At 48.8% G+C, this 13,593-nt stretch overlaps 1 protein-coding gene across 1 annotated transcript in view; it reads right to left on the bottom strand.

Annotated features, from left to right (window-relative positions):
• Positions 1–13,254, bottom strand: part of PTPRJ (protein tyrosine phosphatase receptor type J) — a 171,319-nt gene extending 158,065 nt beyond the window's left edge. The window contains exon 1 of the mRNA XM_058688987.1: positions 12,793–13,254. Coding sequence (XP_058544970.1) covers positions 12,793–13,239 — 447 coding nt within the window. The 5' untranslated portion in view covers positions 13,240–13,254. The remainder of the gene's footprint in view (positions 1–12,792) is intronic.
• Between the last annotated feature and the right edge of the window lie 339 nt (positions 13,255–13,593).

Genomic DNA, 13,593 nt, shown 5'->3' with positions numbered 1-13,593 from the left:
CCACAATCACAGGAACAGACTCCCAGCAGCCAGATACCAGTAGCTAAATTCGAGGTTATCAATGGTTTTAGAGAAGCCCCGATCTGAGCTATGAAAACCATTTCAGTATCAAGTCTAAACTCTAATGAGAACGCGGGATCAGAGAACAAGGAAAGAGGGGGTTTCAGGGAAAGTAGTTTGCAGGATGAGATGAGCTGGAGAAATGGGTCGAGGCATGAAGTCAGAAGATGGGCATTTGGTGATGAGGCCAAGCTATATGCAGCAGGTATGTAGCGACATAAGAGAGATGAGCTAGGCTGGCAAGCTCTAGATCTAAAAGATGTGGTTAGTGCTTCGTAAATGGTTCCCGGAGGACGAATTTAATGAACTGGGATGGCCTCGCCAGCAGGGAGAAATGGCAAGCAGGACCATTATTCGCCTACAGGAAAGGCTCACTTGGTTGTATGTGATCTTGTGCGCACGCGCACCCATGATCTCCTGCTGTAGCTTAACTAACATTATTCTTTCCTAGAGACAGTTATGATTCAGAGTCCAGCGGGGCAATCCTCAGACAGGCCAACATGTCTTAAGGAAGAGCTCTTATGCCTACATCTCCTACAGTTTCTCTTCAGGCAGTAGGATTTGGTGCCACTTTAGATAACAACACTCCCAGGCATCAAGGTTCATAAAAGTTGAACACCTTCAGGGGCACCTGGGTGGCTCCGTCGGTTAAGCCTCTGACTCTTGATTTCGGTTCGGGTCACGATCTCACAGTCTCATGGGTTCAAGCACATCACGGAGCCTGCTTGGATTCTCTCTCTCCTCTCTCTCTCTCCCTCTTTCTCCCTCTCTCCCCCGCTCAAAGGAAAAGTTGAACACCTTCAGAGAAGTTCTCCTCCAACCTTGGGCACATGGCAACTGCATCCCCAGGAGACAGTGTGTTAATAAAGAGGGGTATGTCGGAAGTGGAAAATTAAGTACCTACTGAACACCATAAACTGGACGGGGTGCCTTATACACCTTCCCCAATTATCCCTAGTAACTCATGGCCTGACAACCACTGTCACTTTCCAGATGACACAACGGGTTCCAAGAAGCATAAGCACCTGGGGAGACAGCAGGGGCACATGGTGTAGGACAAGAGCATGGATTTGGATCCACGCTTCTGCTGATACCAAAGGCCGTGCTCCTCTTCTTACGGGACACTCTGAAGCCAGGTCACCCATGCCCAAATTCAACTTCTACAAAACCCAAATACATTCACAACAGGAAGGCCAAGACATGTCATTCATTTGATTGGAGCCAAGGCCCCAAAGTTTCAGGAAGCCTTTATCACATATCTATAGCAAAGACACCCTTATCTTTTGTGGCTTTTGGAAGCATTTTACTTCTGCCACAGCATGACTCTAGGCAACACCCTCCCAACAGAAGATGGCCTTGCTACCTTTGGGAATGGCCCTCAAGTCCAGCTGTCCATCCAGGAGACTCAGACATGGCCTCGCTCATGTAGGTAATACTGTCTGGCTCCCCTCTTGTGCTCCCAAAGAAGCCAACAGCTAGCTGGGTGAGATGTGTGGCCATGACCCAGATCGAAACTCTCCGGGCCTCAGTTTCCCTCCCTGTACCTACATCATAGGATTACACAATACGTAAAATCCACAATATTCAACCTGTGGTAGCTGCTATTGTTATTTTTATTATCTCAATTCATCCGAAGACAATCATCAGAGATGGGTTCAGAGATTTAATCACAGAATCATCTGAATAGTGTTGATTGTGGCAAAAAAAAAAAAAAAAATGTTAAAAAAAAAACACACTAGAAGATTAATCACAGGAGAAATGAGATCCAGGACCTCTGTCTAATGCAGGTGCAACAGCTGAGGTTACACAAGAGAACATCTACTGGCAGGGGAAAATGTTTGCCACACATTGTCACTGCTTCACAAACTGCCACAAACTGCCCCCGAGAACCCAGAAGAGAGTGGACTCACACCCCCAGGAACTGGAGATGTCTTTGTGGTCTCTTGCATTCACCGAAAACATTCTGGATGCATATTTGGTATCTAATCTATACTGTGTCCCTATTTGTTTCAAAACACTTTCCACCGAGTAACAGTGACCCTCCAGGAGAAAGCCTCATGTTTATGCTGTAGATTTCTGGGGTCCCCCTAGGGATGCTTCTGCCCCTGGTCCTAATACACATATAGACACGAAAAATGAAAGTCACAAAACACGTGTGGCAGGTAGTCCTATTTTAGGATGGAAGGGGAGGGGGGAGAGAAAGAGAGGAAGGAAGGAAGGAAGGAAGGAAGGAAGGAAGGAAGGAAGGAAGGAAGGAAGGAAGGAAGGAAGGAAGGAAGGAGGGAGAAAATATAAATAAAGACAAGGATCACCCATCAAAATAGTTTAGGAAGTGGAGATTACAGGTAATTTTGCTTTCTTCTTTTATTTATCTATATTTCCAATTTGTATATATTAAAAACAATAACAACCAGTACTAACTTATGTCAGAACTGAACCAACCAGCTCTGGATCAGGACCCTCGAGCCAACTGGGGGCTACGGGCCCCCAGAGGATCAGCATGAGAGTGAGGCCAGCACAACCTGGAGGTAAACATTCTGGGCTGGAAGGCCAGGCAGGGCCAAGGGTGAGTCCCCCACTACCCACCAGCTGGGTGATGATCCCTCAGAACATCAGACCACCTGAGACTCCCAAGTTCTCTTCCAAAGCACACAACACAACAGGCAGTGTTAGCTCTCTACTTAACCCTGAACCAAAGAACACAAAGCATCGCCAAAGGCTTGTTCTACACAAGTGTTCTTCAGAAGTGGTCCCTCTGAAGTTTCCAGAAGGGCAGCTACTTAAGAGTAGGCCTCCTCAGCTTTCAGTGGACCTGCTCCCTTCCTATGCACCTCCCTGGAAGCTGGTCCTTCCTGTACCGGCCACTGCAAGACAGTCTTCAGCTACATATGGGGGCACTTACAATGCATAATTGGGGACTTCATACTGGTGTTCCATTGTCTCTGGAAACAGAAGCCACCTTCACCCCCACATCTTCTGCTGCTCAATCCCCTATGACAGTAGCTTCCAGTTTTTTTGGACAATGCCTAAAGCCACAATAAGGAATTAATTTTCAGGGCGCATGGCTGGCTCAGTAGGTAGAGCATGTGACTCTTGATCTCGGGGTTGTGAGCTCAAGCTCCACCTGGGGTGTGGAGATCACTTAAAAATAAAATCTTAAAAAAAGAAAAGAAAAAGAAATCCACTTTCTGTGTAATTCAGTACGAAGACACACAAAGTCTACATAACTGAAACAAGTTTCACGACACAATACTTACCTTTTCTACGTGCGGTAAACCCTGATATTTTCTAGCCCATCACTTTTTCATGCCGCTCATAACTTAAATTGGTTTTATGACCCACAGATGTAAACACGCTGTTTTACAGCAGATACATCTATGTTTTGGTTTTCCAAACTTCTACAAATGTTCTGGATTATATTAGGGGGAATCATATACAATTACCAATATTCAAAGGACCAGAAACAGTCATTTCATATGGTTCAACCTAATAAGTATGTATGAACCAACCAGGGGACTCAACCGCCCAATTCGCCTCTTGTAAGCTAATTATATTTGACTGACTTTTACAACTAGGCTACATCTGTGCAAAGACAGATGCCACCTGGGTTGGACAAGTCACCTAGGGACAGACCGAGCCACGACATAAATTACAATGACAAACTCACAGGAATGTTTCAAGGGTTGAATGAGCTCATATATGCCAAAGGGCTTTCTAAACTATAAGGTAAAAACAATTTTTAAGTCTTTTTAAGTACTAAATTATGCCCGTACCTCAACAAATTACGATAATAAAACAACAGCCAACATCTTTTGAAGGTTTATTTCATGCTAAGAACTTGTTATTTGGATCCAGTCAGTCTTCCACCACAACTCTATTTGGTAGGTATCTTTGCTGTCCCCATTTTCCCGATGAGAACAAGTGAGGCTCCGGGCATCAGAATTGTTGGCCCAAGGTCACCTGGCTGGGCATCGGAGGAGTCCAGTCTGTCTGACTCCAAAGCCAGTGCACTAAGCTCTGGGTAGCAATCTCCCTGCATACCCACAACCACCTCCCCGCAGCTCTCCTTCTCCAGGCCTTGGGGACAGGACCATCAGCCTGGTCCACTCTCAGTGGGGAAGAGAGAACTCCCACGACATAAGGACATGAAGAGAAGGTAACCAGTTCAGCCAGCAGCAGGAAATGCAGGATCACCTTGCTGCCATAGAAACTGACCGGCAGTCAGCACAGACTCTCTTGGTCTCCCATCTCCCGAAATTAGAGCCAAGGATTATGTCTTTAAACTTTCAGTGGGGGCATCTGGGTGGCTCAGGTCATGATCTCACGGTTTGTGGGTTCGAGGCCTGAGTCAGGCTCTGTGCTGACTGCTCAGAGCAGAGCCTGCTTCAGATTCTGTGTCTCCCTCTCTCTCTGCCCCTTCCTGGCTCACACTGTCTCTGTCTGTCTGTCTCTCTCTCTCTCTCTCTCACTCGCTCACTCAAAAAGAAGTAAACATTAAAAAAAACAAATTTAAACTTTCAGTTGGTGGCATTAAATAGCTCCTCTTGTCCTTACAGAAAATGTACCCAGAGACCAGGGCAGCCACAGTTAGAGCCAGCCAGGTCACAGAGAAATACTCAAGTCAATGTAAGGAGGACTCTGTCTTTCTAAGGGACATGGTCAATATTCCTGTGCCCCTCTGGGCCCAGGACCACATTGGCCACTCTCCAGTCATATCTCGCGGTCATTTAATCTATAATTCAATTATATGCACCGTCAAAAGAGAAATATAATTTAAATTGTGCTATCAGGAAAGCCTACACTGCTCCACATACATGTATATGTGTATAAGTATACATTCCATTGCAGATTTAATCTCTTAAATCCAATTTGAAGACTTTGTAGCACAATTTTGAAAAGTCAAAATTATGGCCTTGTGCCCTAACTTTAAAATCTAACTCTTGGGGCGCCTGGGTGGCTCAGTCGGTTGAGCATCCAACTTCGGCTCAGGTCATGATCTCACGGTCCGTGAGTTCGAGCCCGGCGTCAGGCTCTGTGCTGACAGCTCAGAGCCCAGAGCCTGCTTCAGGTTCTGTGTCTCCCTCTTTCTCTGCCCCTCCCCTGCTCATGCTCTGTCTCTGTCTCAAAAATAAATAAAACATTTAAAAAAAAAAAATTTTTTTTTTAAATCTAACTCTTGGGGCACCTGGGTGGCTTAGTCATCTAGGCATCCGACTTCAGCTCAGGTGGTGATCTCACAGGTCATGGGTTCGAGCCCCACATCAGGTTTTGTGCTGACAGCTCAGAGCCTGGAGCCTGCTTTGGATTCTGTCTTTCTCCCTCTGCTCTCCCCAGCTCACACTCTGTCTCTCTCAAAAATAAATAAACATTTACAAAAATGTTTTAAATCTAACTCTTAAGTAAACGGAAAATTTTCATTAAATATTGTTTCTTTTTTTTTCTTTTTTTTTTAGATTTTATTTTTAAGTAATCTCTACATCTAACGTGGGGCTGGAACTCACAGCCCCGAGATTAAAAGTCACAAGCCCCGCCGGCTAAACCAGGCAGGCGCCCCGTTGTTAAATACTGTTCTCCTAATTCCGTATCCATTTACACAAGGAACTTTAACAATAATAACGCAGTCTCAACTTATCCAACTATCCTGTGTGAGAAGCACTACTACCATTATTATTAGCACTTTAGAAATGTAAACACCAAGGGTCAGAAAGGTTAGGCGCCACCCAAGGTAACAGCTAGTCAGGTGGGAGGCCAGGATTGCAATCAGGCAGTCTGGTTCCACGCTTCATATTCGCGTCACCACCCAGGGATCTCATCTATCCCTGAGTCACTAAGGAACAAGGGCCACATCTAAAATAGTTGGAAAACACACGTATTTCCAACACAAATCAGAACCGAAGGACGAACTTCTTTAATTTCCAAAGAGCTTATACAAATCAATAACAAAATAGCAATCTTTTTTTTTTTTAACGAACCAGGAGTTAACAGAAAAGAAACGGAAGGAAGGAATGCAGACACCCCAAAACATAAGAAAAAATATTCAACTAACTCAAATAAAGATATAAGTAAAAGTCAGGATACAACTTCTCACCTCTCAGATTTAAACATTTAACAATTTTCACAGCGCCTGGTTGGCTCACTCAATAAAGCATGCGACTCTTGATATTGGGATTGTCAGTCGGAGTCCCATGTTGGGTGTAGAGACTATTTAAAATTTGTTTAATCTTAAAAAAATTAAAAAATAAAAATTAAACAACCCTCAATTCTCACACCTATGGATGCAGGTATAAACTGGGGCAATGTTTTTATAGGAGAGCTTAACAATAGCTCTCAAATTTTAAATGCATGTACCCTCTAACACAGCAACCCTAAAATTAGAAATGTATGGACATCGTTGTGAAAGTGACAAGAAATGTGTACCAAAGACAGTCTCTGAAGCATGATTTGTAAGAGATGGGGGGGGGGGGGGTGCAAAAACAATTAAAGTGTCTATTGATATGGGAATGGTCTAATAAATCGTGGTAAATTCACACATCAGAATCCCAGACAGTCATTTAAAAAAAATGAGTTAAAGCAGGTATTAAATGACCTCTAAGACAACAAGGTAAATCGAAAGGTTAAGTAGAATACAATGTATACATAAAGTTTTCTTTAATGTAATTTTTTAAAAAGATGAATACAGATACTTGCATACAATACAAAGAAACATTCCCCCTCCCCCCACCCGGAAGGAAACCAAGAATGCCCACAGTGGTTATCTTTGAAAAAGACTAGTATTTTTCCAACAGTATACAGTTTTACATTGGAGAGTTTTTAACCTGAGATTCATAGGCTATTTTGAAGAGCCTATGAAACCCCTGACATTGGATACAAAATTGCAAATATGTACATTCCTTTTGTGGAAAGGAAGCTTCGCTTTTACTTACTCTGTAAGGGTCTTAATACCTCCCCCTCCCCAGGAAGATTAAGAACCACTGTGTTATATAGACTCCACGTTGGTACTATGTTTTAATAGTCACTCACTTATTTACTCAGAAGCCATGAACTAACACTGGGCTGGGGCCCAGCACAGGCACCCAGAAAACCACCACCCATTCCTGTCCTGGAGAAGGAGATAGTTTGGGGCATAATGACGACATTGTCTGCTCGAAACTCAGAAAAGGCAACAGGGTACAGCTTTCCTCTAACAGGAAGAAGGAAAAGTGGAACTGAAAATTATTTGCATGTTTAAAATTAGACCTTCTGTGGAAGCTGACACTACTTTGCTTTCAAAATGCCCCCTATCCTCTGTCTCAATACCACCAGCCCTCCACCCGGGCATTTACATGCCATGGAAATTCTAAGACAATGGGAAGACCACAGCTATCACTAATAAGGAAGTAATAACAAATTTCCTATGGCTCCTGTCCCCATAGGTGTCACCAGAGAAGCCACTGGAAAGCCACACAAGGTGGTGGCAAAGTTGCTGTGGACTTCTCTGGTCTGATATATCTGCCACCTCCAGGGATCTCGATGTAGATCCCTGCCCGACTCATCCCTGTAGAAGCTGGGGGCGGGACGGGGCGGGGAACGTGTGGAGGACAACAAGGACATCACACACACAGCCTGCATCACAACTGTCACTGGTTAGCTGGGGGTAATCAGAGTAATGTCTCACTCCCAAATCCTGTAAGTCATGAAGACAGGCTCCCTTTCTTACCCTCAGGCCTCCACTCAGTGCCTACTGCACACCCAGTATCTCCCAAACTTAAGCAATGTTTCACCTTTACAAGTTTGCCATAACCATACCACCCTTACATAATTATTCACCCAGTATTTTCCTTTGGATCAGCTTTTTATTAAATTTAAGCAAATTTATATACCATGACACTCCATTTAGTCTCAATCTACCTATAAAATCATGGACCTGAGGGGCACCTGGCCGACTCAGTCGGTTAAGCGTTCAACCCTTGGTTTCACCTCAGGTCATGATCTCACGGTTCGTGAGTTCAAGCCCCGCATCGGGCTCCACGAGGACAGCAGGGAGCCTGCTTGGGGTTCTCTCCCTCCCTCCCTCTCTCAAAATAAATAAAGAAACGTTTTTTAAAAACTTTTAAAAAAATTTAAATATAAAATAAATAAAATCATGGACTTGATATGCAACTATTTTTTTCCACTAACATCCCCTAAAATAAATCATTCTTAATAGTTAAAAAAAAAAAAAATGTGCTAAGTTCATCTTGCACGCCCGCAGGTGCCACTCTGTGAGAAACGCTTGATAGGTATTTGTTATATGAACTAATGATGTGAAGCCCCACTTGTCCCCAAATAACAGCAGCAGCCACAGCCAGCAATCGAATCGTGCCTCCGATTTTACACAGCAGTTCCTCTTCTATCATATTTGATCCTCTCAACTGCCCAGTGAAACAGGAAGTGTCAGTCCCATTTTCCAGATAAGGACATGAGGAGTCACAGAGCTTGAGGGACTTTGCCCAAGTTTATGCAGCTACGAACTGGCAGAGCAAAGACCCGAACCCAGGTCTTTCCCCTCCACACCCCGTCTCCACTAAGACTCAGGGTCTCAAAGCAACAGGAGCAGGAAAGAGGCACCTGGGTTGTCAGTGGCACGGACGGAGCAGATCCTATAGTAGGATTCAGAGACGCCACAGTGACTCCCTGCCCCATCAGGGTTCAGGGCCCACAAGCCTGTTCTTCATCCCCGAAAATCCATCACCTCATCTCTTAGCTGCACACTGAAGACCTTCTCTAAAACACACGGCATGGGGTGCCTGGGTGGCGCAGTCGGTTAAGCGTCCGACTTCAGCCAGGTCACGATCTCGCGGTCCGTGAGTTCGAGCCCCGCGTCGGGCTCTGGGCTGATGGCTCGGAGCCTGGAGCCTGTTTCCGATTCTGTGTCTCCCTCTCTCTCTGCCCCTCCCCCGTTCATGCTCTGTCTCTCTCTGTCCCAAAAATAAATAAAAAACGTTGAAAAAAAAAATTTTTTTAAATTAAAAAATAAAACACACGGCTTTGTTCAGCACAGGACAGTGAACTGGGGCGGTGGAGACATCAGACCCGGTTCTACCACATACTGGTTATGAATCATTGGTGAGTTCCAGCCTCAGTTCTCTCTCAGATAAAACGGCTCCTACCTTTTAGTATTTCTGAAATGGTCAAATGACTTAATGCACCTAAACCCTTGGCACATACGATGTTGCCCATTAATTATAATATTACCAGCGGCACTAGGTTAAAAAGGAAACACACAGAAAATTGCCTCTTACACTGCACTCAAAATAATTCCCTTGGCCAAGCAGTGAATGGACGAAGAAGTAATTGCAGATGATGTGCTGGCTAAACCCAGGCCCACAGCCACTCAGCAACTCTCCCTCGGCCTCAACCCCAAGCAAGGATTACTTTTAGGAGCTAAATGACCTCTTTGCTGACCAATGTTGCTCACACAGGAGCCAGGATTGTCTCTGCTCAGGAAAGCTTGGGTATCCGTGGTTGTCTTTATTGTAGGGCTCAACCTGAAATCAACTCAAAGTCACAGTCTAACCATAAACCAGTCCGCTCTGTTTTCTTAAACCATCTGCAAACAAAACATCATCGCTCAGTTCCTCCGCCGTTGTTCTGAAGCAAAACAAAAATATTTAAAGTCACCCGTATGAGAATTTAACAAGCAACTTAAGGAGGAGTCAAAACATTTTTTTGTAGTCCAGATGAAGCAGGCAGGTAAGCAGGCTTAAGGATTAGCTATTATTGATAATAGACACAAACACTTATTACTCACCAGGAAACTAAAAAGCAAAGAAAAAGCAAATCCCAAACACTGTAAGACCAACAAAACAGCTATTGGTCACCAGCTTCCCCCCCCCCCCCCCCATTTTAAAGCAGCTCCACTATCAACCTATTTCTTAAAGACTCTGTCAGGGCTATATTTCCCAAGAAAAGGAGGCAAGGTTGGGGGGAAACTGCTTTGTCACCTTGTCTAAAACATACACATAAACCAAAATTAGTGTGCAAAAATGCTACAAGAATGGGTGGAGTCAGACGTTGCAACCAGCACAGTCCTCATGCTGGAATCATCTCTGACCGTCCTTCCTGTCTTGGAGAAGGGGAATGAGATGCCAGGGTCAAAATGGCTTTTCCAGCCCTACTAAGCACCGAATCTTCCAGCATCTCTCTGCTTTCCAGCCTCCACACCCATCCTCATTAATTCACAAACAGACCTGTGCCTTTTCCAAGAGTTGCCCATTTTTTTTAACCTGTTACTGTTGACGCCATTTAACACACACACACACACACACACACACACACACACACACACACACCCCATCCAAGCCTCAGAAAACCAATCAAACGTTAGGGAGGTAGTCTGATACCTTCACCCACATTTCCTAAATGCGCAAACTTCAGAAATCTCAAACATGACTTCCGATCTCAAATATGTTTCAACCTTGAAAGGTTCAATTTACATCCACAGTTTTGGGAGTACTCGGTGGGGTAAGGCTGTTCCTAGTGTGAAAAGTAACCGCAAAGTGAAAACATGGCAAAAAAAAAAAAAAAAAAAAAAAAGGCACGGTGAAAATACTAGGCAATGCAGATGCCCATCCGGTCTCCTCCACACTCTTGCCAGGTAACCTCAGCCTGATCACTGTCTTCTCTGGGCCTCAATATTCTCATCTAAAAAAATGAAGGGTGTGAGCTGTCTTGAAAGTGTGGTCTGGCCCCCAAATTCCCTGAAATATTCAGTATCAAAATGAACTGTCAACTGTGGATTGTGAAAATGCTTTTTCAGAGAGCCTTTCACATTTCCTATTTTATAATGTATCCAAAAACAAGAAATAGAAAGAGTCCCCTTGAGTTTCCACAGAACAAACGAGAGAAAGGAAATATCTGAATCGGGGACACGCAGAGAGCGGTAGTGTGATACTGAGATACAGGGAAGGCTTGGGCAAGCAATAAATTCACCCAAGAAATTTTTCACTGATTCAAAGCATAGTAACCATTATGGACAAAGTAATAATAATATAATACAAAATATATGTGTCAAACTAAAAATAAATGAAGATCAAGTATTTCTTTAGTATGAACTTTGGTACAAGAGATCTTCAATTATGAGGCTTTTTTTTTTTTTTTTTGTAATTCATGGACTGCTGTCCATGAATTTCCTTAAAGGGACAGGAAGAAGACAGTCTATTCACACTTCACCCTACTGTAACACCGCCATCTGGACACCCTTTAAGGTTTACAAAGCTGTTTCAGACATTGGCCAGTGGAAGCTCCTCAAACAATTCTTGGGGCAGGTGGTGTGAACCCACCCTACAAATGCTGTTAAAAAGAGCATGCCCAGCCCTGAAGCCCGGCCCCTGGAGCTGATTCTTCGGACGCCTAATCCAGTATTCTCTGCAGGAGGCCACACTGTCCTTTCCAAAGTCTACTGAGGAAAACTGGGAGGGGACATGAGCAACTCCTTGGGTGCTGAGAGTTGCTGGAACCCCCAGGCCTCAACTCCCTTCTCAGCCGGCCTGCGAGGCCTCCTTGCTGCCCCAAGGCTGTGTTTTTGCTGTCAGGCAGTCCTGTATTTGTGCCTGAAAACTTTTCCCTGAAACCAGGCTCCATCCTTAGCCAATAACTCATCTCCCAGGCTTCAAGCATCATCTCCCTACAGCCGTCGTTTGTATAAAACAAGCAAGACTTTCATTAACAAAATGCACAACAGGGGTCTCGCCAGGCCACTTTCGGCCGCGGGTGCGAGACCCTAGCAGGCTCCTGGAAGGCTGTGAGGACCAACCTGCTAGCTCAGCTCCCGCGGCCAGGGCTGGGTGATTCTGCTCTTTCACTTCTCCCCCCCCCCCCCCCTTAAGTTCCCTATCTGTGACATGGGAATGTCTCCCAGCTGCCCTGCCTCGCCCCCAGTGGGAATACTCTGAAGGGGAAACGGCGCTTTCAGAAAGGTCGGCCGCCAAAATGCCAGGCACAGCATTATCTGAAAAGCGAAGCTAGAAAACAGGGCGGTGGGGAGGGAGAGCCTGCGCCCACAAAGCACGACTTCAACGCCCAGGGAAGCCAGCGGCTTCCCCGGGAAGGGGGACCGTCGCCTTGACGAACGCTTGCGAGTGGCCACCTCTGCCGGGGCTGGAGACTTTCCCCAGAAGCGGTGCCCTCGGCCGCGAGGCCCCCGCGCCTCGCCCACCGCCCCGCGGCCCCAAGCCCGGCCCTGCCCGGGCTCCACCGGGGCCGCCGCCGCTGCCCTCCGGCCCGGCCCCTCGGACCCCTGCGGGCCGGGTCGGAGGTCGGCCGCGCTCGGCCAGGCCGGCCCAGCTCCGCGACGCGAGCCCTTCGCAAACACGCCCCCTCCGGCCGCCGCGGGCGGGCGAGCCGGGCCCGCGCCGGCCAGATGTGACCAGCTCCGGGAAGGGCCGGGCCAGAGACGGCCTGGAGCCCGCGCGGGGGCTTCCACGGGAGGCCACGGGCACCCCGGACCCCGGGTCCCGCCGCGCCCCCGCCGGGACCGGGCAGCCGGGGCAGGGGCTCGGTCGCCGGCGCGCGAGGCCGGCTGGGTTCCGGCGAGCCCCCTCCAGGAGGGGGGCTCCGAGCTCTCGGGCCCCTCGCCACCTCCCGCGGACCCCGCAGGCAGGGCACACCCGGGCAGGTGCAAGGGATGCCAGTCCCGCCCCCACCCTCCGTGCTCTCCCCCCACCCCCCACCCCCCCACCCACACACCCCGCCCGGGCCCACCCGGCCGCTCACCTGGCCCAGGCGCAACAGCAGCAGCAGCGGCGGCAGCGCCCAGCGCAGCCCCGGCGAGCGCGGAGGCGGCCGCGCCTCCCGCGCCGCCCGCTTCATGCCCCGCGCGCCCTGGAACGTGCCCGGGACGCGCGAGTCGGGCCCCGCCGTGCGCCCGAGCCCGGGCGCCCTCGTCGCCGCCTCCAGCCGCCGCCTCCTCCTCCTCCTCCTCCAGCCCGTCCGCCTAGTCCCCGCTCCGCCCGCCCCGGGCTTCCCCGGGGACATGGCAGCGGCGGCGGCGGCGGCGGCGGCCACACGGCGGAGCCTGGCGCGGCTGCCGCGGGGGGGACGCGTCCCTGGGCGCGCAGGGGCTTCGTGGGGCGGAGCAAGAGGCGCCCACCCCCCGCGCGCGGCGCCCTGATCCCGGCTGCTGCGGCTCCGGCGGCTCCCGCTGCCTCCTCCGCGCGTCATGCGGCTCCGGCTGCAGGGAGCCGCGGCGAGCGCTCAGCCCCCTCCCTTCCCCCTCCCCCTCTGAATATTCATCGCTTCCTCCCGCCCGGCCGGCCAGGCGGCTGCCGAGCACCGCGGCCCCTCGCCGCCCTCCCGCTGCAGCCCCCGCCCCCGCCCAGCCGGCCGGGCGGCGGGGAGGGGGCGGCGGCGCGCCCCGCGCGCGCCCTGGCGGCTCCCCTCCGGCGGGCAGAGGAAGCGCCCCCGCCGTGCCCGCCCTCTCCGCCCAGCCCTCCCACATTCCTGGGACTCGGGACCCGGGACCGGCTCCGCGCCTCTCGCGCCGCGAGCCCGCACCCCTCGGTACAGGCGCCCCAG

This window comes from Neofelis nebulosa, chromosome 10 (assembly GCF_028018385.1).
Source record: "Neofelis nebulosa isolate mNeoNeb1 chromosome 10, mNeoNeb1.pri, whole genome shotgun sequence".
Classification (NCBI taxonomy): domain Eukaryota; kingdom Metazoa; phylum Chordata; class Mammalia; order Carnivora; family Felidae; genus Neofelis; species Neofelis nebulosa.
The sequence above is the reverse complement of the archived record's forward strand: the minus strand, read 5'-3'. Positions and strand labels throughout refer to the sequence as shown.